The sequence below is a fragment of the Varanus komodoensis genome, unplaced genomic scaffold, assembly GCF_004798865.1.
Source record: "Varanus komodoensis strain SLA01 unplaced genomic scaffold, ASM479886v1 scaffold22, whole genome shotgun sequence".
NCBI lineage: Eukaryota > Metazoa > Chordata > Lepidosauria > Squamata > Varanidae > Varanus > Varanus komodoensis.
This window is the reverse complement of record NW_025335606.1, coordinates 14,977,490-15,002,181: the sequence shown is the minus strand read 5'-3', so window position 1 is coordinate 15,002,181 and position 24,692 is coordinate 14,977,490. Positions and strand designations below refer to the sequence as shown.

The following is a 24,692-nucleotide window of genomic DNA, read 5'->3' as shown; positions in this document are numbered from 1 at the left end:
AAAGAGCTGAAATTTGTTTGCAGAGTTGAAGGCAATAACCAATTGGCTTCAATGTGCAAGTTAAACAATTATGTGGCAAAGGCCTCTGACACAGATATGAGAAAAACAGTTACAGGTCAGCTGGTCAGAGGCTACAGTCCTTGGGGGAATGCATGCTCTGATGCAAATTCCTTTCCTTTTGATGGGCTTCTCAGCTCTGTGTTGCCCAAGATAAAAGAGAGAAGTCTGAGGTAAAACCAATCCTGGCAATTCCTTACAGCCCATATGTCCAAATTCCATTTCCATTTAACTCCAGTTGATCACTGACATCATGTCCTCTTCTCTTATCAAGCAACCTTGGCAAGCCCTCTTTTAGCTCTTGCTTTATATTATTTATTCTATGTCCACTTCATTCCACTTATCTTTTAGGCCAGCTGATCCTTCTCTAATCACAGCAAGGTCTACATTCCAACCTTGCTGTGTTCTTGCTCCAAATATCAACATTTGCAAAAATTTGCTACAAGTTGACCGTGTTGGTGATATGATTGCTATAGGAAGAATATGACAGGTAGAAATTGGCTGAACTGGCTACTCTCATCAATCCATCACCATGCCAGGAAAAACCTCACCAGCTGATTCTTGCTTCATTGTTAGAAAATGACTGGGGAGGCCCAAATCCCATTAATGATAATGATGAAGTTTCACTGGGTAATGTTGTCTAGGCACCATCTCTTAGCCTAAGTGTCGTCATAGGATTGTGCTGAGGATAAAAGGGGTGCAGAGGGATCTCTTCACACAGTCCTGAGCTCCCTGGAGGAGGGATGGAATGAAAATAATATCTAATAAATAGAATGAATGCATCCAGCATTGAGACAATACATCTGCATGAAAACAGTGTGGAGCAGTGGTTAGACTGCTGGATTGGGACTTAGGAGACCCACCTGTTCAGTCCACTACATGACTTTGGGCCAAACAGACTCTCAGCCTAACCTACCTCATAGGGTATTTGTGAGGATAAAAGGGAGAAGAAAGACCTTGGGTTCCTTGCAAGAAGAAAAAGGGAAGGGTATTACCTTCTTACTTGGGTAATAAATAAAAATATTCACCATGTACATAAAATGGCAGCAGTGATTGGTGCTAAGTCTTTCTACCTTTGTTATGTGCATTTACTACCTGTAATGGGATGGAACACTATTAGCTTCTTAACAAAGGTCTAAATGAATAGAATCAAGTTTATTGATGAATTCTGCTCTAGCAATTTCACCAGTTTCACCAATCTTTGATATACTTCTGTTGAATAATGGTAACTTTCACAAATGTTTTAAGACACTGACCTGTTCTCAGACTGGCATCCAGCAGCAGCATTTTTTTAAATATCTGTTGTTTAGAGACTGTTTGTTAGACTGAGCTGTTTGTCCTGTTTACAAAGTGAAAGGACTGTGTTTATAGCTGATAATAGCATCTGTCACAGCCTATTGAAGATCCTTGCTGAAGTTATGGCTGAAGATAATAACTTGAAGTAGAATATTTATTCTATTAGGACTATTCATGTTTTTAAGCTTGCAGTATGGCATGCAGAGATACATGGAATTCTTCCAGATTAAAAATAATCGGCAAATTTGGTATCTTTGGTCATAATCCACATGAAGTTATCTATATCCTTGAGGATGGATCAGTTTGTTCAGGAACAACAGCCAAGTTGTTGTTAAGATTCACTGCAGCCACTTGTGTTGCTGAAGAGGCAAGCTACTTAAAATAAAACTAGGTTGCCTCTTCAGCATGCAGTGGAAATTTCAAAGAGAGTGCTGTTTCTTCAGGCTTTTCTTCAGTCAACTTACAGGGGAAACCAGCAGCCATCAAAGGTGGTCTAAAATATGTACAAAAAGGGGAACATATGAATATAGTCTTTGGAAAACTGGCAAAGACGAATATACAACATGCTCTAAATGCTCGACATTCCCCTTTGCTTTGTTTTCAAAGAGTTCTTTTGTTCTTGCTTGACACATTTTACTGCTGAACAACCCTCAACAGTAAACAAAGAGCTGCCTACATTCCAACTGATTGCTTCATCCATTATTATCATATTTATTTATATCCTGCCTATTCCCATTGATTGAGCTTCAAGGGATCCATCAAGATGCACTGCTATCCTTCTTGCTTACATTTGCATCTTTCCTGTTCCGTTTATGATATATGACTTCTAATCTTTATATGATTACACAGTATCTTTATATGATTATACAGATTATATTCTTTATACAGTATCTTTATATGATTGCAGGTGAGCTTGGAAAAAATCTTCAGATAGTCCAAAAACTGACATGTGCATAATTTATTAGCCTTAGTTCCATTTTAACAATAAATTCTGAAAATAAAATGAAAATACAGCATAAATCATCCATCGCATACTATCACAAGTCAATAACTTTGCTCGGTATTCGCAGAAGCTGATGTGTGACCACGGGCAAGAGCAGCTTTCCCCAGCCTGGTTCCTTCTGGATGTTTCAGGTTCTAGACTATTAGCCATGCAGGCTATGCAGTTTCTAGACTTGCTTTTCTGGTAGCAAGCAAATTCCCAAATCCTATTTTCCCTGATTGTCTGGCAATGTTACAATCCTACGAAAACTTACTTGGAAAAGAAGCCTCACTGAACACAGGGTACCTGAGGCATGGGAGTGAAACAAGTTTTGTTCTATTGTTTTCAGTAGGTCCTAATTTAGATTAACTTCTGCTGGACAGCAGCCAGCACTCTGCTGCAATGTGTGAATGTCCATCAATCTGGAAACAATTCATTTTTTGTGACTTCTAGATATTGTCTTTTGAAATATATATACATTTATTAGCATTGCTAAACATTTTCCCCAGGGAAAAACAAAATACAAGGCATATGTTTGCAAAACAGCCTTCATAAGACCATAAACAAAAGTACAACACTTCAGTTGATACTGATGGAATTCACAGATCATTTTTCTATGAAATTCTACCGATTACTGTGCAGCAGGTTTTTTCTGTTACAATGTTGAGCAAGATGGTGGCTGGGTACAAATGTGAGAAACAAATTTCTCAAAAGGGTTTTTTCACATTACAGAAGTTGAAATACCTTTCCTAAGGCTTATTTACTGGCAGTAAGAGTTTTAAGTTCCAATTTGGTATGTTTGGAGCCCATCCCTGTTGCCTTTGGCCTTGCCCTGTTTTTCTTTGGTCCTCCCCACACGCATGGGACATGCCCTCCACAAGGTCTCCAAAATTGAATGTGGCCCTCAAGTTGAAAGAAATTCTCTCAACCCTCCAATAATCCATGGTTTCTCATCATTTATTTCTTACTTTAATATCCCCCATCTTTTCCTCTTGCAAGGAACAAGCCTTGGCCCTCCTGGTAGACTCACATGCTCCTCTCTCCTTCCCTGGCACATCATGACAAGCTCTGGTTTCCCTCTTAGATCATCCAGTTTAGCATGTCCTCTACATCCATGACTGAACTTAATATCATCTATGGTTAGTGAAAACAAGCAATTCCAGGAACAACAGACATGAACAAAAAGAAGTAGATTTGTTTCTACCTACTGTAGTTAAGATTACTTGGAATTTGTGCAGGCTGAAATGAAATGGCCAGCTTCAGTTAATCAAAAGTAATAGCAAACAGTTCTGAGCTCCTGTTCCAAAGGAGCTCATGAGCCCAAGGAAGCCTAAGATCATTCTTGCAATACTAAACTCTGGTTTGCCATTGCACATGAGTGAATTGCCTTGCACAGACATCACTTGCAAAGTATCAGTGGGTATAGGCCTACCCCAAGCTGTTTTGTTCAAAATGTGTTCTCTGTTGATACAATGGGCCTGAAGCTTTGTGACAGGTCTAGGATATAGGCATCAATGTGTACAACTGGCGCACCAGGACCAGGGATGAGGAAGGTAGATGCAGATCTTGGCATGATTTTGTAGGGTCAAAGGCAAATGTAAAGTCAGGAAAAAGCAACAGACTGACACCATCAAGGCATGTTCAGAGGCAAAAACGGAGTGAGGAACAGGCAAGGTTAGATTCCCAACAAGGCCTGACCAGTCTAAAGACAAAGTCAAGAATGGCCAGTGGCCATAATGACACAGTATGGCAGAACCAGAGGTGAAAGCAAGGTTAGGTACAGACATTAGTATGATGAGAAAGATTACATGACATTTATACCCTGCCTTTTTCCTCTTGTAAGGAACCCAAGGCAGCTCACATCCTCCTCCACTCAATTTTATCCTCACAACAACCCCCTGGGTTAGGGCTGAGTGACTGGCCCAAAGTCACCCAAGCAGTTTTATGCTGAGTGAGGACTAGAATCCAGATGTCCCAGTTCTCCAGTCCCACATTCCAGTCACTACACCACTGTAACCACACACAATGACTGGGTTTGGACAACATAAGCCATGGTGATTTCATGCCATGGATAATTTGCCATGTTGCTTGAATCCAGTTGTGGTATTTCACCATGGTACATTTGGTCTTTATAAACCACAATAAGAAACAATGCTTTGTTCTATGGTTTCTCTGTACCATCATGGCTTGTCATGTTGTCTGAACCCAGGATCATGGTTTCCACAGTCCTGGTATTCAACTATCACAGAGGCCCTTGGGAAAAGTAGCAACTGCTATCCAGGAACCACTCCAACCATCCAGTGTTTATGTGTAGACCAATGAGAAAGAGGGAGCCAACATAGACAGGAGTGATGCACCTTGGGATTGAATTTCAGATACTGTGGCTAATGGGATACATGCCAACAGTAAGAAGACTGAGTGGGGAGGATGAAAACCATAGCAAGCATAGAAACCACTTTATCATCTGTCAGGCATATCATGGTAAAAAAAACCATGGTAACCACACAGGCTTGTTTGTCATGTCATGTGGATAGAGCCACTGTAACCCCCAGCCCACACAGTCAGCAAAGCTTAGCAGAATCAAAGCTAAGGGCAAGAATCCGGTATCTTGTAAGACAGGCAGGACACAGACACCAGAAAAGCCCATTTTGGTGTGGCAACGTGGGTAGCCCAGGGAGGCCTTTTATAGAGCTTTCCAGAGCTCCCAGCTGCATGGCATAATTATTCAGACACCAATCCTTGCAAGTACATATAGGTCTGATTCTGGTCCTGCAGGCACTTGCAGGGTGAACCATGGTGCTCTTCACAGTCAAAAGGTAGATTTATCAGGGTATGCCATATCACTTTGCTAAAAAAAAAAAAAAAAAAAAAAAAAACGGGTTTCCGTTCATCCATAAAAACTATTGTCCTTCAGCAGGTGACCTATCAATGTTCATAGGAGAGTAACAGCTTCTCCTGAAAACAAAAATCCAGTTATTGCTTATTTATTTGTTGTTGTTAGTCGTGAAGTCGTGTCCGACCCATCGTGACTCCATGGCCAACATTCCTCCAGGCCTTCCTGTCCTCCACCATCCCCCGGAGTCCACTTAAGCTCACGTGCTTATTTATAGCTTTATTTAAATATGTTGTTGATGGATTATTGAAGTTGAGGAGGGGGAGAAAATAATCCTCCAGTCAAACAAGTATAACATGGGCAGTCTGGAAAAGGCCAGGTCACCTAGGAAACCTGATCCACAAATAATGGTCCACTTCCGTTTGAGTGGTTTGTATTTAGAGAACATTTTGCAACTTAACATGTATAGAGTCTATTCTTCAATGAAATAATCAATGATGAAATAATTATCAATAATTAATATTGATCAATCAATGATATTACAATAATCAATGATATTACATCCTCCTATAGATCATTCTCGATGGGTCCGCGGACAGCCTGTGATCTGTTCATGATGCCTTCTTTATCATCAGTCTAAGAAACAAGAATGGAATCTTGTCTTGTACCACAAATGATCTTACAGCATCAGTACATGAAGAAATTCTGTGCAAGTGTTTGTTCTATGACTCTGGGACTACCTGTGCTTCCAAACCAAGGACTCCTAACATTGCTAATCCAGAAGCATCATGCAGCTATCCATCTTTTCTTCTTTAATTGATTTTCTTTGCAGAAAGAAATAAAAATAGATGAAGTGGTAGGAAGACACAAGAGGGTTGCAAGTTAAAGACAACAGCATTTGGACCTTCCATAACATTATGTGAATGAAGCAGGGTGACTGCACATGAAAACCTTTCAAGGACGATTTAGTACACAGACAATATGTGGAAGAAGCACTTTAAAGGATCCAGTCATCATTCCTTTCCTTCAGATAGGAATTTAAACATTTATATTTTTTATATTTAAAAAATAAGCTTTCAATTTGGGGACGAATCATCTTTAAGGACCTTTTTAAAGAAAGAATAATCCTAATCCAAGTTTTCATCATATTGATGGCATTCATCACTTATCAATTACTGTGTTATTTAGACATGGCTTTATTCCACAATTGCTGTCCATAAAACCTCTACAATGTCAGCTTTGAGTGCAGTTATGATACATATTTGTGTTAATGAATTCACAATTGGGAGCTTTTGGAGCATGGGAAAGTGTTTTAGAGAACTTCTGCAAACCAGCACATACAGTACGAATGCAGAAAAAGATGTATGTAGATATGCCATACAGGTGTACAAAAATATGCTGGAGGGTTTCTTGTAAGAATTCCCCATGCTCTCAAAGGTTGTGCTTTGCACACTGTTCATCAATCAGAATAGTAGTCTACTTGCAAAGGGGGAAAAATCTATCAAGTTAATGCCTATAAAATCATTTTATTTAAATGGTACTTTTCTTTGTAAAGTAAGCTACAACTTTTAATACTGTATTAAGGGCAATGATGAAATTCTGCTCTAAAGAATGTCATGAAGAATTTTGCTATAGACTATTTTGGGCACAGGAGAATGTTTGAAGAATTCAGATTTGCAGGTAACAAACCAGTGAATTTGTACAAGTTTGCTCTTTTTTCTGCATAAATGATAAATAGATGAATGAAGAACAGAAGTACAGTATCCTGTTTCCCATAGTAGATAACTATGGGAATGCCAAAAATAGGACATGAAGGCAGTATAGAATCTGCTACCAGTATTTGGGATTCCCTTCCTGAATATACCCAATCAGGCACAGATTTAGTACCATAACATCTTCAGGAGAGATACACACCAGAAAAAAAAATATTTAGCTTCTCTTCCCCATTCAGAATATTTTAGCTCCTTTGTCATTGAATGGTGCAACCACCTCTGTTGCTTGTTTCCTGCTTCTGATGTATGTAAATAAGTTTGGTTTATTTTAAAGTTCTTAGAGGGATGCTTCGGTTTTTTACATCTCTTATGGACTGGATGTATTCAATCAAACTGGGGAAATACACCACAGTAGCTTATTCTCCTGGCCATGCATGCCAGTTATATGTTGGCAGAATTTGTCCAATTACCCTAGCTGCTGCATCTTGCTGCATTATTCCAACCGAGGCAACATGACTTTTTGGAGTGGGCAAATTAGCCATGGGATGTTGTTGGGTCATTGCCCAGTTCCGACAAGCCATGCTACCTATGTTTCCACAACATGATAAACACTAGGTGACCACAGATGCCATGCAGAAAATGGCACCTGGCACAACACAGCAGCGGCCAGGGCTAAATTAAGCTACCCTGGACTCTCATGTCATGTGAACTGGCCCTCTCTTCCTTTCATCACTTGTGCCAAAGGTTGTGTTCTGTTTGTTGTTCTTGTTTGGGCAAGACCTTCATTTTCTGAAGATTATGCCTGTGCAATTCAACTCAGCAGACAGCAAGCCAACAATATTTGCAAATGTATCTGTTTGCCCTTGCCTGCATTAAATATAGATGGGTATATGTATCTGTATGTGCATTGGAATGCATCAAAACTATTTCTTGCTGAGACCCTGCTGAAAAGTCTGCCTGGTGTGTGAGATTGATAGCCTACTGAGAAAGCTAACAGCTTTATTATTAACTTCATGCAAACTTAAAAGCTGGTATCTTGTTTGCTAAGACTATATCTTGCTGCCTAGCACAGCAGCCCAAATAATATTTCCAAAGCTAGTGACTGATACCAATAATTTTATTAGCTACTGGAGGTTTATAGAAGGAAAGGTTCTGTGCTGTTCTCTCTCTGTGCTGCTACTACATAAGCCATCTGTTTTGGTCTAGAATATCTGTTCTTCCTTTTACAGAGAACACTATTCATACATAAAATTCTTTACATAGTGCAAGCCTATGCATGTTGATTTGGAAGTAAATCCCGCTGTGTAAATAGGCTTGTTCCCCAGTAAGTGTGTTTATGGTGGCATTCCTAATAGGAGTCATCCTTGTAACTTGGTGAATGTGACCTGTTTTGTCCTCATACTTCATATAATGAGGCTGCTAACCGTAAGCCGTTTATCTTTTTGCTTTTCCTTGACAGAAAAGTAGTCTGAATCTAGACAAGAGACTATCATCTTAGAAAAATCATGCTACTTGTTCACAGATCTTGCCTTCAGAAGTTGGTTTCTCTTATCCAGGATGGCACTGCACTAAATCACCTTCACCCAACTTGATGCCCTCCTGATGCGTTGGACTACAGCTCTGGCCGTCCACAGCCAACATGGCTGTTGCACACACTGGCTGGAGTTGTTGAGACTTGTAGTCCAACACATCAGGGGGGTGCCACGTTGCAGAAAGATGATCTAGAGCAGTGCGGTCTTGGACAAGGGAAACCAACCTCCTGAAAATATTATATGTGAGTATGTATGGCTAGTTTTTCATTTGTTTTTATTCTTGTGTAACCCACATCAGGATTTATTTCAAACGGGAAGCAGTATATTAAAATTGCCAAGAAATATAGGGCACATCACCATCTACTTTCAGGAGGTGTTGGAACAGGTTGGTGCTAGGTATGCACAGATGTGCCTTCTGGGATCACTTATAGCTGCCCTTCTCAACCTGGTGCCCTCACATATATTATTCACAACTCCCAGTATGGCCCAGCCCAACACTTCAGAGGGCAACAGCTTGGGGAAGGCTGCTCTACAGAGCCTGATTTCTGCCAAGCCTGAGCAGAAGTTAGCACGAAAAATGAATCCAACAGAGCACTTGCTCAAATCCATCGAGAAAGCCCATAACACAGCTCTGCTGAAATTAACATATTCAGTGCATCTTGTTGCATGCAAATGGAGGGTTTCCAGAAGTAGTTATTTAGACTGGGTTCAAGCTGCTGTGTGCAGGGATTTTCCACCCTTCACAACGGTCAAAGCAACAGACTGTTTTGGTAAAGTTCTTTATTCAACAAAGCATACCCAATAAACTCAGTCACGCCAGAATTTATGTACAGAGCAGTTCATTGAACCCATTATAAACTACTACTTCTGGAAAACCTACTTTTGAGTATGTCTGGGCCCAATCCCTTTGGAAGGCCCCGTTTGAAGCAAGTATGCCCCTTCTGTCCTGGTCATGCCCTACCATGAACCCCTGCTTGGCTAGCTCTCCTCTTTGAATGCCACATCATGGGGTCAGCAGTTGTATCAGATTCATCTGACTCTGAAAGGTCCTCTCCGATGCTCCTACCTGACAGCTGTACATCTTGGTTATTCACAGAGCTGCCTGAGGACTTGGGGTGGACGGCCTTGAGAGAGAGAAGCACCTCCTCTTCTCTCATCTCAAACTCTACAGCCCCTTTCCCAGTCCCCCTCCACCTCCTTCTCTTCATTCTGATTCAGTGCAGATAGGTGTGACCCAGGAGTGCACACCAAGATCTGCCTCTCTCATTCCCAACTCTGCTCTGTGTTCTCTACTCTACTTTCTTGTTGCCTTCAGCTGTGGTGGAAAAGGTCCCTTCTTCAGCACTGAGGACAGATTTAACTGCTGAGTCCACTCAGCTGTTGCACATGGAATAGGTAATTCCACGAATAGGTACCTGGTAATTTGCCTCAGGCTGGCCCAACCAACCATCCCAGTATGTCCCTTCCTCTCAGTTGTCACCCATAGCAGGCAGGTGAACTCTCAGACCTTGTTTTTGAACAGTTCTTATCAAAAGCAAAGCCATAAACCATGAAATAAGCTTCCTATGTTAATTATTTTTTTTTGCAACTGGTCACATTGGGAATGTTGTCCCACTTCATTTCTTTCAACGGCTTTTACACTGTACTTATAGTCTAATTAAAAGCCTATTCACTTACCAGCCAAAGTCCTACAATGGGGATGTGTGAAGAACCTGGAATCTTGGTGCCTGCCCAAATGCCCTACCCTTTCCCATTAGAACAAAGAAAAGAAAAGTTCTTCCCGACAGCTTCAATTGTTTCACAATAAAGTGAAGACTTCAGCTGCTGCCATCTTCATTTCCCATTAATAGCTCTGGGCTACAGGAGAAGCCGAGACATATCCTTAGGAAATATAGGTGGCAAGCTGTTGCAAGCCAATGCTTTCCTGTACAGCACAGGAAAGAAGGGAAGAGGGCAAAAATGAAGCAACTCAAACGAGTTGTACATGCTGAGGCGTTGGCTCCATCTTTGCCTTGTAGTCAATCTTTTGGTACTTGCCTTTGTCACTGGCCATGCTCCCTGTGGTGGCCATTTTATGGTGGTGCCAAGGCTGTTTTCCCAAACTGCTGAGTGTGCCTAGGGCCCAAACAGGGTGGTCTATTCCTGGTCTTTGCAATGTATGGCTGTGAAAGTTGGACTCTAAGGAAGGCTGAGCACCAAAGAATTGAGGCCTTTGAATTGTGGTGCTGGAGTAGACTCCTGCGAGTCCCTTGGACTGCCAGGAGATTAAACCAGTCAGTCATAGAGGAGATCAACCCTGACTGCTCTTTAGAAGGCCAGATACTGAAGATGCAACTCAAATACTTTGGCCACCTAATGAGAAGGAAGGACTTCCTGGAGAAGAGCCTAATGCTGGGAACAATTGACGGCAAAAGAAGGGGACGGCAGAGAATGAGGTGGCTAGATGGAGTCACTGAAGCAGTTGATGTGAGCTTAAGTGGACTCTGGGGGATGGTGGAAGATGGGAAGGCCTGGAGGAGTGTTGTCCATGGGGTCGCGATGGGTCGGACATGACTTCGCGACTAGCAACAACAACAATCCCTGGTCTAGTTACTTAGCAATTTTCCACTCTGTCATTGAGATGCTATACCACAGCCTGCCCTACAAATACATTTGTTTTTAGTCACAAGTGGTGAACAGATATCAGGAAGGTATATAATAGTGGGAATCATATTTGTCAATAAAAAGAGGCTTCCAATTATGACATTTATTCCCATTGGGAGAAATGCCTGACAAATGCCTAGAATACAACTGGCAGCATTGCAAGAGCCATGGAACTGATGCAGTTCATCCAAGGGGACTCTGGACTTGTGTTTCTGGAACAGCAGGACTCCCATGTCACATAACCACAGCTAAAATGGAGCTGGTTTTCTAAAATAGTCTAGGTTGTGGCGCACTGGCAGACTGTTCAAAAGAATTTAAAAAAATAAAATTTTGGGCATACACAAGCACTTAGGCAAGGCTACAATAAATATTTGGCTCTCAAACATTTTCATAAAATAATTGAAACTAACGTTGGTCTTAGGTTTTGATGCAGCTTTCTTCCAGCTGCATGTTAACGTTGCTCAAATCTACTAATAATTCTGGAAGCATAAAGTAATGCTGAATAAGCTACTTCTGCTTACTGTGAATGACTGCACATAGTCTATTCATTTATTTAATCATATGGGAAAAGTTAAAATGCCATGCTTATCACATCAACACAACTCTCTATATATGAGATTTTATTCTTCTGATCTTCATACTTTAAAAGTGGGTTTTTTGTATTATTGCATTATGATACAAGTATTTTTGAGACCAGTATATCTTACTGTTCTTATACTAAAAGTTATAAAAGTATTCTCTATCCTGTGTTTTGCATATTACTATATAATAAACAATACAAAGTATGTTTTGGCTTTTATTTTTGGTAGGACAAATCTTCAGGACTTGGTGTTTCAAACAATGCATGTTTTTCTCTCTAAACTTTTATAGTGTGTATTTGCTAAGCATATTCACTCAAAATGAAATCTTACTCTGTTTGATGGGGTGTACTCCCTGGTAAATATATATAGGATTCCTGCCCAAGAAGCATAGTTTACTATCATTTTGAAAAAGATCAATATGTTCTCTATGCATTGCTATGATTTAAAATTCATGTCTGCATCTTTCTTTCCTCATAAGAATCACACTTTCTGCCCTTCTATGTCTGCTATTTTTTGAAAGAAAAATATTGCTTCAAAATCTATAGCAGATGAGAGTACAGGGACAGAGAAAATTGAAGTTAATTGAACTGTTTGTCCTGTTGGTTGAAAGTTAAATAACAACTGTTTTGAGGTCCAGCTTTGTTCCTTTGTGTTTGTTTAACCTTAACAGACAACTCTGAAGTGTCATCATGTACAAAATGAGCAATGGCAGCACCTTCTGCATTCCAGATTGTTTGACAGCACTTAGCAGTTCACTGATTTGCAGCTGCATTTACTTGTTATTTGTTTAAAATATTTCTAGGTCACTTTTCAGAGCAGGGGCCTTTTCAAGGTGAGTAACAATGTTAAAATGAATACAGCTTTTGAAAACATCCAGTAATAAGGAAGCAAATGTTCATAAAGCATCAGCAATAAAACATTGCCAAAAGCCCACATTGTAAATGCACCTACAAAACCCAACAGTCCAAAATACTTTAACAGGGAAGGTCAGAGTAAACAAGTGAGCCTTCGGAGCCTTCCTAAAAGTCTGCAAGAATGATGATTGACCGACTTCTGGTAGCAGAGATGAGGGGCCACTGCTAAAAAGGTGTGCAAATGGTCTTTCCAGCTAAGAAGTTACAATGTTCGTCCAGTGGGAGAGATTGCTCAAATGCAGCCCTCTTTGAGATGAGTGGCAGAGCTGTTGGATTTAGCTTTTATGCATTACATGGAGGTAACACCTAAAAGTAACACTTTTCTGGAATTCAGCCATAATGTTTTTGCAAGATCAGAGCAGGTATCTGCACAGACATTATGTATCTTCTACAATCTTTACTGAGGATGTACTTTTGGGTAGGTAGTATAATGAAGATAAATTGAGTAATTGGCTGTGGTGTCCCTCTGCCAAGGGACAGAATTTGTATCCTCACTCCCATGAATCTGCACTGTGGTCTCCCTGAGCCCTCCAAACCACAGGGCAGCATGGGGAGTGGCAGGAAGGAAAAGAAATGGCTGAAGCTTGCTTTCTCCCCATTCCATAAACAGATGCATTCCACAAGCAAAGCAACACTAGTGAGATACCACACCATGTTTTTATTTTCTCTTGGAACATTGATTGATGGGGGGGGGGGGGGGAATTTTGCTATTCTGTCCAATCCTATAAAAAGGAAAAAAGAAACTAAAACAAGTACATATTTATAAGCAAAAAGGTGCTGCTCCCTTCAGTTTGGACTCATTCTAACACCTTTGTCTCTATTACAGTGTCCAAAGAACACAGTCATACCAAACATTTTCTTTGTCTCTATTTACAGTGTCCAAAGAACACAGTCATACCAAACATTTTCAGTGAGGAATCTAAGAGGGGTAATGCCAGTGCTGTGCGGCATGAGAATTGTCTGCAGTCACCTGTAGGAGAGGAGTGACGTTGCAGTAGCAGAGCACATGCTGTGAAGGCAGGAGGTCCCACAGCCAATACCCAGCATCTCCAAGAAGGGCTTGGAACTTTTCTTGCCCAACACCCTGGAGAACCACTGCAAGTCGGTAAAGATGAGGCAATACTGAGCTCAATGCACCAATGGAAAACCTGAAGAGACCATAGCACATAGATTGGAGCCTGCTCCACTGTCCCTCTTAAAAATATTGCATTTTAAATTACTTCTGTAGTGGCGCAAATTGAAAAATTGGTACAAGACCAGTTTGGCCATCCTTGGCTTTATTTGTTTTGGCATTGGGAGTCATGATCAGTGTGCTAAATTCCTGTGGTCTCATGCTGCATGGAATCCTCTCAGAAAAATATGAGACCAGCCACTTTGAAGATTTATTTTCCATTCGACCTAGCGTGCAGCTGCTGTGAAAAAGGCAAACTCTATGCCAGCCGTAACTAGGGAAAGAATTGAATATAGTGTACAGTTCTGGTTACTGCACTTGAGAAAGGAAATTCAGTTGAAAAATCGGCAGAGAAGGGCAACTAAAAATGGGCAAGGGCCTGGCACAACTCTTCCTATGAGGAACAGTTCTAGCTTAGAAAAAAGATGAGTAAGGGGAAATCATGGTAAAGTATTTAACATTATGCATGATGTGAAGAAAGTGTAATACTCCTGTAACACCAGAATTCAAGGTCATCCCATTAAGTTGACTGGTGGGAGGTTCAGCACAGATACAAGGAAGAACTTCATCACATGGCACATAGTTAATCTATGGAATTCACTGCCACAGGAGGTGGTGATGTCCATCAATTTGGATGCCTTTAGAAGAGGGACGGACTCATTCATGAAGAGCATGGCTATCAATTGCCTTTAGCCTTGTTGGCGACATGTTACCTCCATTATCAGAGGTACTATGCCTGTGTGCATCAGTTGCTGAGAAATCTGGGCAGGTAGAACTCTTGTACCCACCTTGTGACAAATCCTGTGCACAGCTGGTTTGCTACCATGTGAACTGAGTGGTTTTGTATGGAACATTGGTTTGATCCAACTTGTTTTTTCTTATGTTCTCAGAAGAATTGAAAATAGAAGATTCAGTAAAGCTTGAAGTTCTTCTGCTTCCATCTCAGAGCTTGGTTTGCCTCATTTCCATTTTCAATTAGGACTTGTTTGTCTTTTTGTCTGAACAGGAAAGCACATATTTTAAACCACCTTTTTGAAAGTGCACACACAAATACACATAGCATATTTGTCCCATAGCATAAAGTGTGAAAAGTTGGATTTTGAAGAGCATGCTTTTTAAATTGCAAGAGTGGGTACATGCAAGCGCCCCCCCACCCCCAAATGTGCTCATGGTCATGTCCACAGGTGCACAGAGGGCAAATGTGAACCCAAAACAAAGCAGAATTAAATTCTTATACATCTCAAGAGTGAGTTTGCTCTGCCCCATAGGAATGCCAGTATCAAAAACTCCAATCGTGAACCAAATTAAATCCTTCACTAACAGAAAGGGCAAAGTTGTAATCTTAGACACACAAAGCTGACTCTCTCCAGTGTTAAAAGCTTTAACTGCAAGCTTTTATTTGTTCTTTCTTATTTTGTGAATTGACGGTGTTACCTGTTTACCTTCTTGATCCGATACACGGAATTTTCTTTAAAAGGGTTGTTTTAGCTAATTGAATCATTTTCCCTGCCAGCCTTCCCTCCAACACTGATTTGTGTTCTTAAAGTTTCGCTGGATAGACTTTTAGGGCATAATCCCATGCAAAAAAAAAAATCTTACAAACCCAGGAAAAAAAGTCCTAGCCAAGGTATCCTGGAACTTGAACTTTTTTCTGCCTCAACACAGATAGAGGAGGTTATTTAAAAACATGAAGTCCCAAATAAAGATGGCTTTATTAAGTCTTTGCTCCTCCTTGTCCCACCTCTCGAGTAGTTTCTAAGGTCAAGATTTCTTCCTGCTCATACCAGACTGTAGTGCATTGAATAATCAGCTCAAGTTGTGACAACCCAAATTCAGGCTAGATATCAGTTAGGAAGTTTCCTAATTGTCAGAGCAATGTGACAGTGGAACCAGCTGCTTAGAGAAGTTGTGGGCTCTTCCACACTAGAGACATTCAGAAAGGAACTGGACAGCCATCTGAGTGCGATGGTGTAAATTGTTTCCTGCAACAGCAAGGAACAGATCGATGGCCTTCACTGCTCTTTCCAAATCTACTATTATATGATTCTATGAAAATTTATACGCAGTCACTTAGGAATAACACGCACAGTTCCGAGTGGAACTTACTGCTGAGTAAGCACGCAGAGTAATTACTGCTGAGAAAGCAAGCATGCCACAAAACAATTCCGCTTTCCACCAGCCTCCTCTTGCGCGCGCGCAGATAGTCGCCATCCATTGGCGAAACTAGTGGGCAGGGCCAAAAGCTGCGGGAAACACAAGCGCGCGCGCGCACAATCACAGAAACAAACCGATTCAGAGTCCCACCCCTTTTCTCCTATTGGAAGCTGTTGACCTGACGAATGGAAGCGAGCGCAGGCGCAGAGTCGATGCCAAAGGCGCCTTTTTCTTTTCTATTATTGGGTCGGCCAGGCTTGGAACGCAGGGAGTGGGACGTTGAGCTGAAGGGAAAGGAGGGGGCGGGCGGGCGAGCGGGGGGGGGGGTGACCTTGCGTGACGCTTGCGCAAAGTGTGCCTGGCCTTTCCTCCCCACTGCCCCTACCCCGCCCCTCCCTCTCCCTTGCGCCGCTGGGGCCGGAGGGCTCCAGTTGTGCGCGTCAGTGTGTGTCGAGCGCCACGCGCGAGAGAGCGACGGCGGCGGCGCCGCCCCTCCTCCGCGGTTCAGGCGCGAGCCGCGCCGTTGGGCGCAGCAGCGGCGAGGCGGGCGGCACTCCTCTCCTTCGTCCTCTTCGCTTGGCGGCTGGCGGCGGCTCCTCGTGGAGGACGGTCTCCCGAGCCCGGGCTATGACCTGTCTCCCGAACTACCTGAGTAGCGGCAATCCCTGCGCCGCCCTCCGCTCCTTGCTCAAATCTACGCGGCGGCACCAGCAGCCGCCGCCGTCTCCGCCGCGGCTCCTCGCCTTCAGCGTAACGCCCGGCAGCGTACGCCTGGCCGCCTCGGCGATAGCGGCCGGGCTGCCTCTGTCCTCGTCGGCGCTGGCGGGACGCGATTCGAAGTCGCCCCCCCGCCCCTCTGCGAGCCCGGCTGCCTCGTCCTCCTCCTCGCCGCGGTGCCGCCTCAGCTCGGGCTTGTCGTCGAGGGTCGACGGCGGGTTCCGCCCAGCCCGCGTGGTGGTGGTCGCCAAGACGACCCGCTACGAGTTCGAGCAGCAGAGGTACCGCTACGCGGGGCTCTCGGAGGAGGATCTCAAGCAGCTGGTGAGTTGACACGCCGTACGCCGCTGCCTTTATGCCCGCGTCGGGATGAGATGGTAGAGGCCCGGGCGTGCCTGGGCTGTACCGCTCTCGACAGTGGATGCCCCGTCGCCTCTTTTAATGTTTGCACCTTAACCGAACGAAAACTGGCACGGTAGGGGAAGCGGTGTGGTGGACGTCTATTTTCTCGGTGTGTAAACTTTCAGCTTATGGGAAGCTCAGTGGCAATGATGGTTTCCAAGAGAAAAGAAAAAAGATCATTGGACACTGGCACCCTGGGCCCATGGCACATGGGACAGCCACCTTTTTGAAATAGGTCTTGATTTAGTGCCTTCCAGAAATCCTGGGTATTCTGCCTACCCGTTGCATCTGATGAAATCGTGTTTAGTCCACAAAAGCTTGTATCATGATACATTGTAAGCATGGACATTGTTTTGTTGTGTAAATCATGCACTTAGCCATAGTCAGAAGAGGAAGTCAACACTGTAGACCAGGGGAAGGCAAACCAAAGTTCTGCAGGTGCTTTGGACTGCAACTCCCAGCCTTTCAGAATATTGGCCAAAATATTTGAAGGGCACCAGTTTGTATACGCCTGTTGTGAGCAGATATTTCACATGCCAGATAGGTGTATGACTCCAAAGAACTGTTCTTTTGCTTGTGGTGATAGCAGTAAGCCAGTAATATCTGATGCTGTTACTTTCCTAGAGATTCCCCTACTATTATGACTTATCACTCCCATAGGATAGAAATTGAATCTTTTCGGGTAGGTATCAAAGCAAGGTATGTAGACTGGTTCCCTTCTTGCCTTTCCTACTGTGTAACATATTTTAAAGAGACAAATAAAGAGATCTGTGTGCTTCCCAAGGAACAGTTGGAAAATTAAAACTTACCAGTTTTAAAAATCAGACATATTCAGCAAGATCGCTACTGGGTCTGCTATAAGCTTTCCAAAATCCTTCAACACAAGTATTTTTTAAGCATTTCATCATCTTCACAGTGTTTGGGTTCTGCCCCGTACCTTTCCTAAAACCATCCTGTGACTTACCTGTGGTGAGAACTGAGGCCATAGGTAAGATCAGCGGGCAAGGAGAGGTTAAGTGCTCTCATGTGCATGTGCATTCAAGCGGAACACAGACATTCCTGGCCTCCCAAGACTGTTTTTCAAGTGCCCCCCCTTTTAAGTGGACATTCATTATTTTTCCATTGCATAGACACCTCTGAGAAATCCAGGCAACTATTAATACTTTTTAAATCAGCCCTTTTGTGTCTCATCTGTTTGGTCTAACTGATGAACATTAGCAGTAGCAAAAATATACTAGCCAGCACAGGCTTGCAAGATCACAATTGCTTCACAGTATAGTTAATTCAGTTCAGCTTTACCTATTAGAATGCCCCCTGACCCAGAGAGCAGTGATTACTAACACACAGTACCATCAGTTCCTTGATAATTCAGAGGTTTTGCCTCTTCTGGAAAGTACCAACTACAGGTAGCCAGCTTGCTATGCAGCTCAAGCCAGTCTTAACATCCCTTAGTAGATAACATTGCTCAGTGGTATTCACCATAACCAATCACATGTTGCAATTGTTTGCAGCAACATGAGCAAATAAGAACCCTGTTGAATTAAAGCAGTAGCTTATCTAGTCTAGCATTCTATAATTGCCAAATTGGAGTGGCGAAAAGCAAAATACTTTGACACTGCCAGCATCAGAGATGCCAGATGGTGATAGCTTGTTTAGTGAGTATATGAGGAAGATGAGAATAGTTTGATGGCTGCTTCCAGGGTGTGGAAATTCATTCTAAGAGAGGCTGGGTTTGCTCCTGATCTGCTGTGCTAATGAGAACAGACCAAAAAAAGCCTACTTTACTCGAGAAGACCTTTGACCTGTGAGTGAGTCAGTGGGTTTGGTGCTGTTTTTATTCTATAAATTTATTTTAAATTGTTTATGCTGCCTTGAATATCATTCTTGGTACAAATGCAGGGTAAAACATGAATGAATTAATAACATTGACCTGAGCACCTCAGTACCAGTTCTTCAGGAACTGGTATTGAGAAGCAAACAGCCCTATCCATTTTCTCCACATCATGCATAATTCTGATGCATAAGTAGAATCATTTAATATGTAATTATTTAATACTTCTTTAAATATGTTCCCTTTACTTGCCTTTTTTCCTAAGCTGAAAAGTTGCAAACACTTTAACTTTCCTTCACAGGGGAGTTGTTCAAGTTCTTTGATCATTTTGGTTGATCTTTCTTGCACCAGCTACAATATCCTTTTGTGGTGCAGAAAAGGAGAATCAAAATGAACTGTATTCTGTGTGTGATTGCACTGTAGATGTGTATATCATTACGCTCTTGGCAGTTTTATGTTCAATTTGCTCACAGAATAAGCCTTCACCTGATTTTTTGGGAACCCATCTTTTTCTTACATCACAGCATTTCACCAGAGTTCCCTGACCATCAATATAACATTTTCAGGAGGTTGGAGAGGCTGCTGCAGGGAGGAGAAGGTAGGAAACGCTCCCTTTGCTAGCTCAGCTCACATGCCTAAATCTGAATCCAAGACAGAACCTCCTAATTAGTCAGAGTGGATCAAAACAAAGTTTTGATCAATGTTGCAAGTTTCTCTCTTTAAAATAACCAGGTACCAAGTTTGAATACAAGCATGCTAAACATATTTCGTATATTCAGTTACTGGCTGTATATGAATCATGCTTGCATTAAAGACTGCTCTGCTTTGTAAATGTAGAACAGGGAAAAAATCTTAAGGTCCAACCTGATAAATTTTGGATACATACTCTGTTGTACCTACAGAGTTGGTGCTGGTGGCCATAGACTGGCACATTGTCATTAGCACTGGACCCAGTTCCTAGTTCCCAGAAGATGCTAACCTGTATATATTTTTACGGTGAATGGGACTTCAGACTCATGTGGAAGTAAGCCCACTGAAGACAGTGAGGCTTAGTTCTGAATGCATATGTATAAAATTGCACTGTAAGAAGCTCATATACTGTGCCCACGTATATGATCTTATACACTAGTTCTCTGCTTTTTAATTATCTGACTGCATCCACCTGGATGAGCCTGTATACCCTGTTTCTGCTCTTTAAATACCTGATCTCTATAACTTCTTTAGTTCTAAGAAGTTGGAAATATTCATTCTCTTGTAAGTAAAAACAGGAGAGATGTGCAAACATGGAAGCATTTTAATGAACAAAAGCTACAAGCACAGCCCTGCAAGTGTGGCTATTAGAACAATGCTGGGAGTTGTAGGACTTTTTCTGACTAAACATTAATAGGACTGTGGGGACAGCCATAGGAAAAATTGTGGAGTTTAAACCCTAAAAGGACAAAAACTGGGTCTTTAGAGCTTTCCTTCTGGCATCACAGTCAATGTGGTTATTTACCCACGTGGGTCCAAAGTTGGAGTACTGTCTTCAGAGCTGGTGCTTGGGGAACAGGAAGGGGATTGAAGAAATCCTATGAGAAATCCTGGTGGTGCCTCCAACTCCAACCCTCCCTTGAATGCCTGTAGTCCTCCTGGGTTTAGAGGACTATGGGCATCCTAATTGGATTTTTGTTCTTAGTGACTTAAATTAGTTCACTCTGTGGATATTTCAAAGTGCACTTAATGTCCCTGGCTGGATTTTGCAATTTTTGATCATCTTGAAGTTCAGAGCATCTTGTGGCTTCTTCTTGGCCCTTATCAAGTTTCTAATTGTAGTATTTGAATTACATATATAAATGGTTTTCTCTCAGTTTGTATTCTCTTTCCATCCAGCTTATGTTTGGTTGGTAGAGATCCTCACAGACATCTGGGTGCATTTGTCTGAACTTCAGAGCAATTTGTTTCTGCAAAAGAACGTTGCTTCCTGTGGAGCAGTAATTTCACACGTTGGTTGGTTGCTGTGGAGCAGGGCCAAAGTTCTGTACAGAAAATATGCTGCTTCTAAGTTACTTTGTCATTCTAGTCTTGTTGTGTTCTGTGGATGGTAGCAGAGGAGATTATGGTAGCCAGTAGTGTAACTCTACAGTTTATGTTCTGTGCACAGGCTTCCTTGGCTAGGAAGATTCTGAATGAATAAGATTCATTCCACTCTGCTAGTTGGCAAAAGTTTTCTTTTCCCACAGCTTTCACTGATGTACAATAATTCTATCTATTCAGTAGAGGCAAAATAAATACTGAAGTAATTTCTTAGAACACTGTTTAAACCGTTATAGTTCCACCTCTATGGTGTTGCATAGCTCATATATCATATGAGTGAATATGGATATTGCTTCTAATTGGTTTCTTTAACCATCTGTTGTGTATATACTTGCAAGAGGTACTTTTGCAAATATGTAGCCTTTGAGCTGGTTTTTGCAGAACATGTCAGCTTCATAGTAAAAGCTCATTCTAAACTCTCAGGTAGGCTGTTCATTATGTGTGTGTGAATTTTAGGGGGATTGCAAGCACCTGCATGTTTAAATAAATCAAACATTTTGTTTCTCTGCCTCCCACACCATTAAATCACTTTGGTGCAGGGAGGTGTATTTATGTGACTGCACAATAGCTAGCCAATTGATACTGTAAATCTGACTGCAAGAGCCATCCTGTGCAGATCTAAGTGGCTGAGGGTGCATCTGCTTATTTGCCAACCTATCTAGAGAAGGCAGACCTTGTCACAGTTATTCCTATCTTTGTTACATCTAGATTCTACCAGTGTAATTCAGTCTATTTTGCATATTGGCTTTGGTATTATGTTGTTTGAAATTCTATGTATACTGCCCTAACATCCTTTTTGAATGAAAAATTAAAAAAAAAAGTTTGCCGTTACCTTAAAGTTTAAAAGCTTCAGCTGATAGTGGATGCAAGTTCCTGGTTGCTTGCACTGTCTTGATCAGAACATATAACACTGATTCTGTATTAACTATACTGTTTGCATGTGCATTTCTGGACCCAGTTCAAAATGGTGGGTATTACCTTTAAAGCTCAAAAAGGCTTGAATAGATTATTTGGAGAATCTCATATACCTATATGAACCTGCCATCAGCTCACATTCAATATCAGATCAGTGGGCATCAGAATTGGCACCTTTTCACTTTGTGGCCACATCACTATGAAACTGCCCCCTTTTGGAATCTGTGTCTGGATGTGTTTCAATGAGCTCTTAAAACCTGGTTGTCTGAAACAGCTTTTAACTTGATTAACTGATGCCGATTTCTAGTTAAAGAATTTTAAAGGCAACAACTATTTTATTGCTGTTACTACTAATAAGAAATCAATATTTTAAAACTGTTTTAAAATTCAATAAACTACATTGAGGTGAATTTCTGCTTAGAAACATTGTATATTAAATACTAACATAGTAAATACCACATTAGGTACATGTGCATGTGCTTTATTTTTTTCACAGCTGTCCTCACTAAAATTGTGTATATACTGCTGTGAAGTTGTCTTTTTTTACATTATTGTTTTAATTACATTTATATGCTGCTGCTTTCCACTTGTGGGGAACTCATGCTGGCTTACATGGTCTTCTCTTCATTGAACCCTCACAACTCTGCATGGTAGATTAGATTGAGAATCAGTAACTGGCCCAAAGTCACCCAGTGAGCTTAATAGCTGAATGAGGACTAGAATTTGGATCTCCAGAGTTCTAGTTCACCACTCTAATGACTACTCCACACTAGTTCTTTATCTTTGAGTTCCATTACTTGCACATAGTGCCATCTGATTTTACTTCTTAAGAACTTCTGTCTTGAATTAATTTTGTTCAGATCTTTACTTTGCATCTCCAGACTGAATAAGCAAAGAAATTAATGCTTTTGAATAAAGCTGAAATTTATTTTGTGATAACATTTAACAGGATAAGTGGCGAGTTTCTGACTGTTATTTTATGAGTACTGTAGCTGTATTCTAATATTAGGAACATTCTGCACTAATCTTGTTGCTTAAAAGTCTACTAAAAGAATAGAAACTTTTATATTCATGTTTCCATGTTAATGCTTTAAAAGCAGAACACAGGATAGTGTCTAGAAAGATTTGGATTCCCATATAGGAGTTTTTTAAGGCCCATCTTCTAGAATTTGACTCTGACAAGGTATTCTCAATCCTATAAGATTGCATTTGTTTGTACAGACATATATGCTGAAAAAAAATACAAATAGCATGTTTTTATATATCCTAACAGGATAATCCATTGGTCAGAAATGGTAGCAAGATCATCTTAAAGTGAGCAATTTTTTCCCCTGGACCAAGTTGGATTTGGGTCCAACTTCAGAACTTCTCCAGCTCATGGGTCCCTAATGCTAACTATATTTCAAAAGTGAATGAGTGAAGATTGTCATGTACACTTACATGTAATGATCCATGGGGCTGGAATACTAGTCCAACATAGTTAGCAGAAGAAGAACAGAATGGGAAATCTGGTGCTTAAAACCACATATGGAGCATTTTTATAAAAATGAAGCAGCAACTTCCTTCTTTTCAAATTCAGTAAGAATTGTAAAGTCATCTAAACTGAATGATTGTCTTCTGACTCTTTCAACCGCCCTTTTCTGGTTTCATCTGCTGAGCCAGACTGGAGGGGAAAAATTGCTAATAGTATATAAGTTAACTGACTGACTGACTGTGCTTTCTTGGATCCTGTCCTCTTTGGAATGTTTGGTTCCTTTTTCAAGTATTCTGCTCCTTTAAAACAAAACCTGTACTACAGTTGAACCACTAGTTTAAGATAACTTGGCAGTCTCACTGTTCCTCATGGTGAGACAGATTACAAAGAAGTAAACTCTCAGCTAATCTTCTTTCAGAGCTTCTTCCCTGAACAAAAGAGTGTTTCTCTGCTTGGGATATGCATCAAGAAATGACTCTTCTAGCAGGTGTTGTACTGTGGAAACTGATACTTGTCAAATTTAGCTGGATTTTTTGGGGGGTGGTAAATGAAATATATGGATGCAACCTAGGAGAGTCAGCTAAATGGTAGTTCTCCCAATACAACTGGGATTAAACAGCCTTTAAAAGTTGCATATAACATTCTGTTGATACACAATTGTCAAAGAGATTTGAAAACATGGGTGCATTGCTAGAAGTGGTTTATTCCAGTTAACTTGAACAAAGGCTTAACTTGGTCCCAGCTTGCCACCCTCTAGATAATCAGCCTTTCCCAACTTACTGCCCTCCAGATGCCATTGTAAGCCACTCAGAGAATTGCAACCATTGAAGAGCACAGACATGAAATAATTAAAAAAAAATAATACAATGCCAGGTTTTCCTGGCTGTTTGCATGCTGGGAGATGAAGTCTACCAGATTGGGGAAGGCTGGTTTAACTTGTACTAATTAGTTATGTACACATGGGCTCATAGGAGCCAGGCTAAGATTTTGTAGAAGTTGTACTATTCTAATTTAAGTGGAGCTTGTTTGAAGATACATTAAAAATCAAAATCAAAGCAATGCCTTTCTACAATAAGGTGATTTTTATGGAGAGCCAGTGTGGTGTAGTGGTTAAGAGCATGGGACTGGGACTCAGATGATCTGGGTTCTAGTCCTCGCTTGGCCATGAAGCCAACTGGGTGACTTTGGCCCAGTCACAAACTCTCAGCCAAACCTACCTCACAGGGTTGTTGTGGGGATAAGATGGAGGAGGAGATGTAAGCTGCCTTGAGCCCTTTGTAGGAAAAAGGCAGGATATAAAACGAAAAATAAATAAATAATTTTTTATTTTGACAGTATGACTTTCTTAAAACACACAACATTTTGGAATTCATAAAAGTCAATGCAGTTCTTGTATCTGAATCCA

The 24,692-nt window shown here is 41.4% G+C and overlaps 2 protein-coding genes across 7 annotated transcripts in view; both read left to right on the top strand.

Annotated features, from left to right (window-relative positions):
• RANBP3L (RAN binding protein 3 like) overlaps positions 1-10,658 on the top strand; it is a 53,661-nt gene extending 43,003 nt beyond the window's left edge. For all 3 annotated transcript variants that reach the window (XR_006414855.1, XM_044431463.1, XM_044431461.1), the window contains one exon: positions 5,742-10,658. Coding sequence is in view for 2 of the 3 variants with exons in the window: in XM_044431463.1 (XP_044287398.1) it covers positions 5,742-5,785 (44 nt within the window). In the remaining variant the exon portion in view is untranslated. The remainder of the gene's footprint in view (positions 1-5,741) is intronic.
• Positions 10,659-16,246: 5,588 nt separating this feature from the next.
• The window catches only part of NADK2 (NAD kinase 2, mitochondrial), a 42,025-nt gene continuing 33,579 nt past the window's right edge, over positions 16,247-24,692 (top strand). For 2 of the 4 annotated variants that reach the window (XM_044431245.1, XM_044431244.1), the window contains exon 1: positions 16,247-16,916. In XM_044431245.1, the coding sequence (XP_044287180.1) occupies positions 16,503-16,916 (414 nt within the window). In that variant the 5' untranslated portion in view covers positions 16,247-16,502. Of the gene's footprint in view, positions 16,917-23,715; positions 23,775-24,692 lie in introns of those variants that run through there. The other 2 variants (XM_044431247.1, XM_044431246.1) reach the window with 2 other exon arrangements.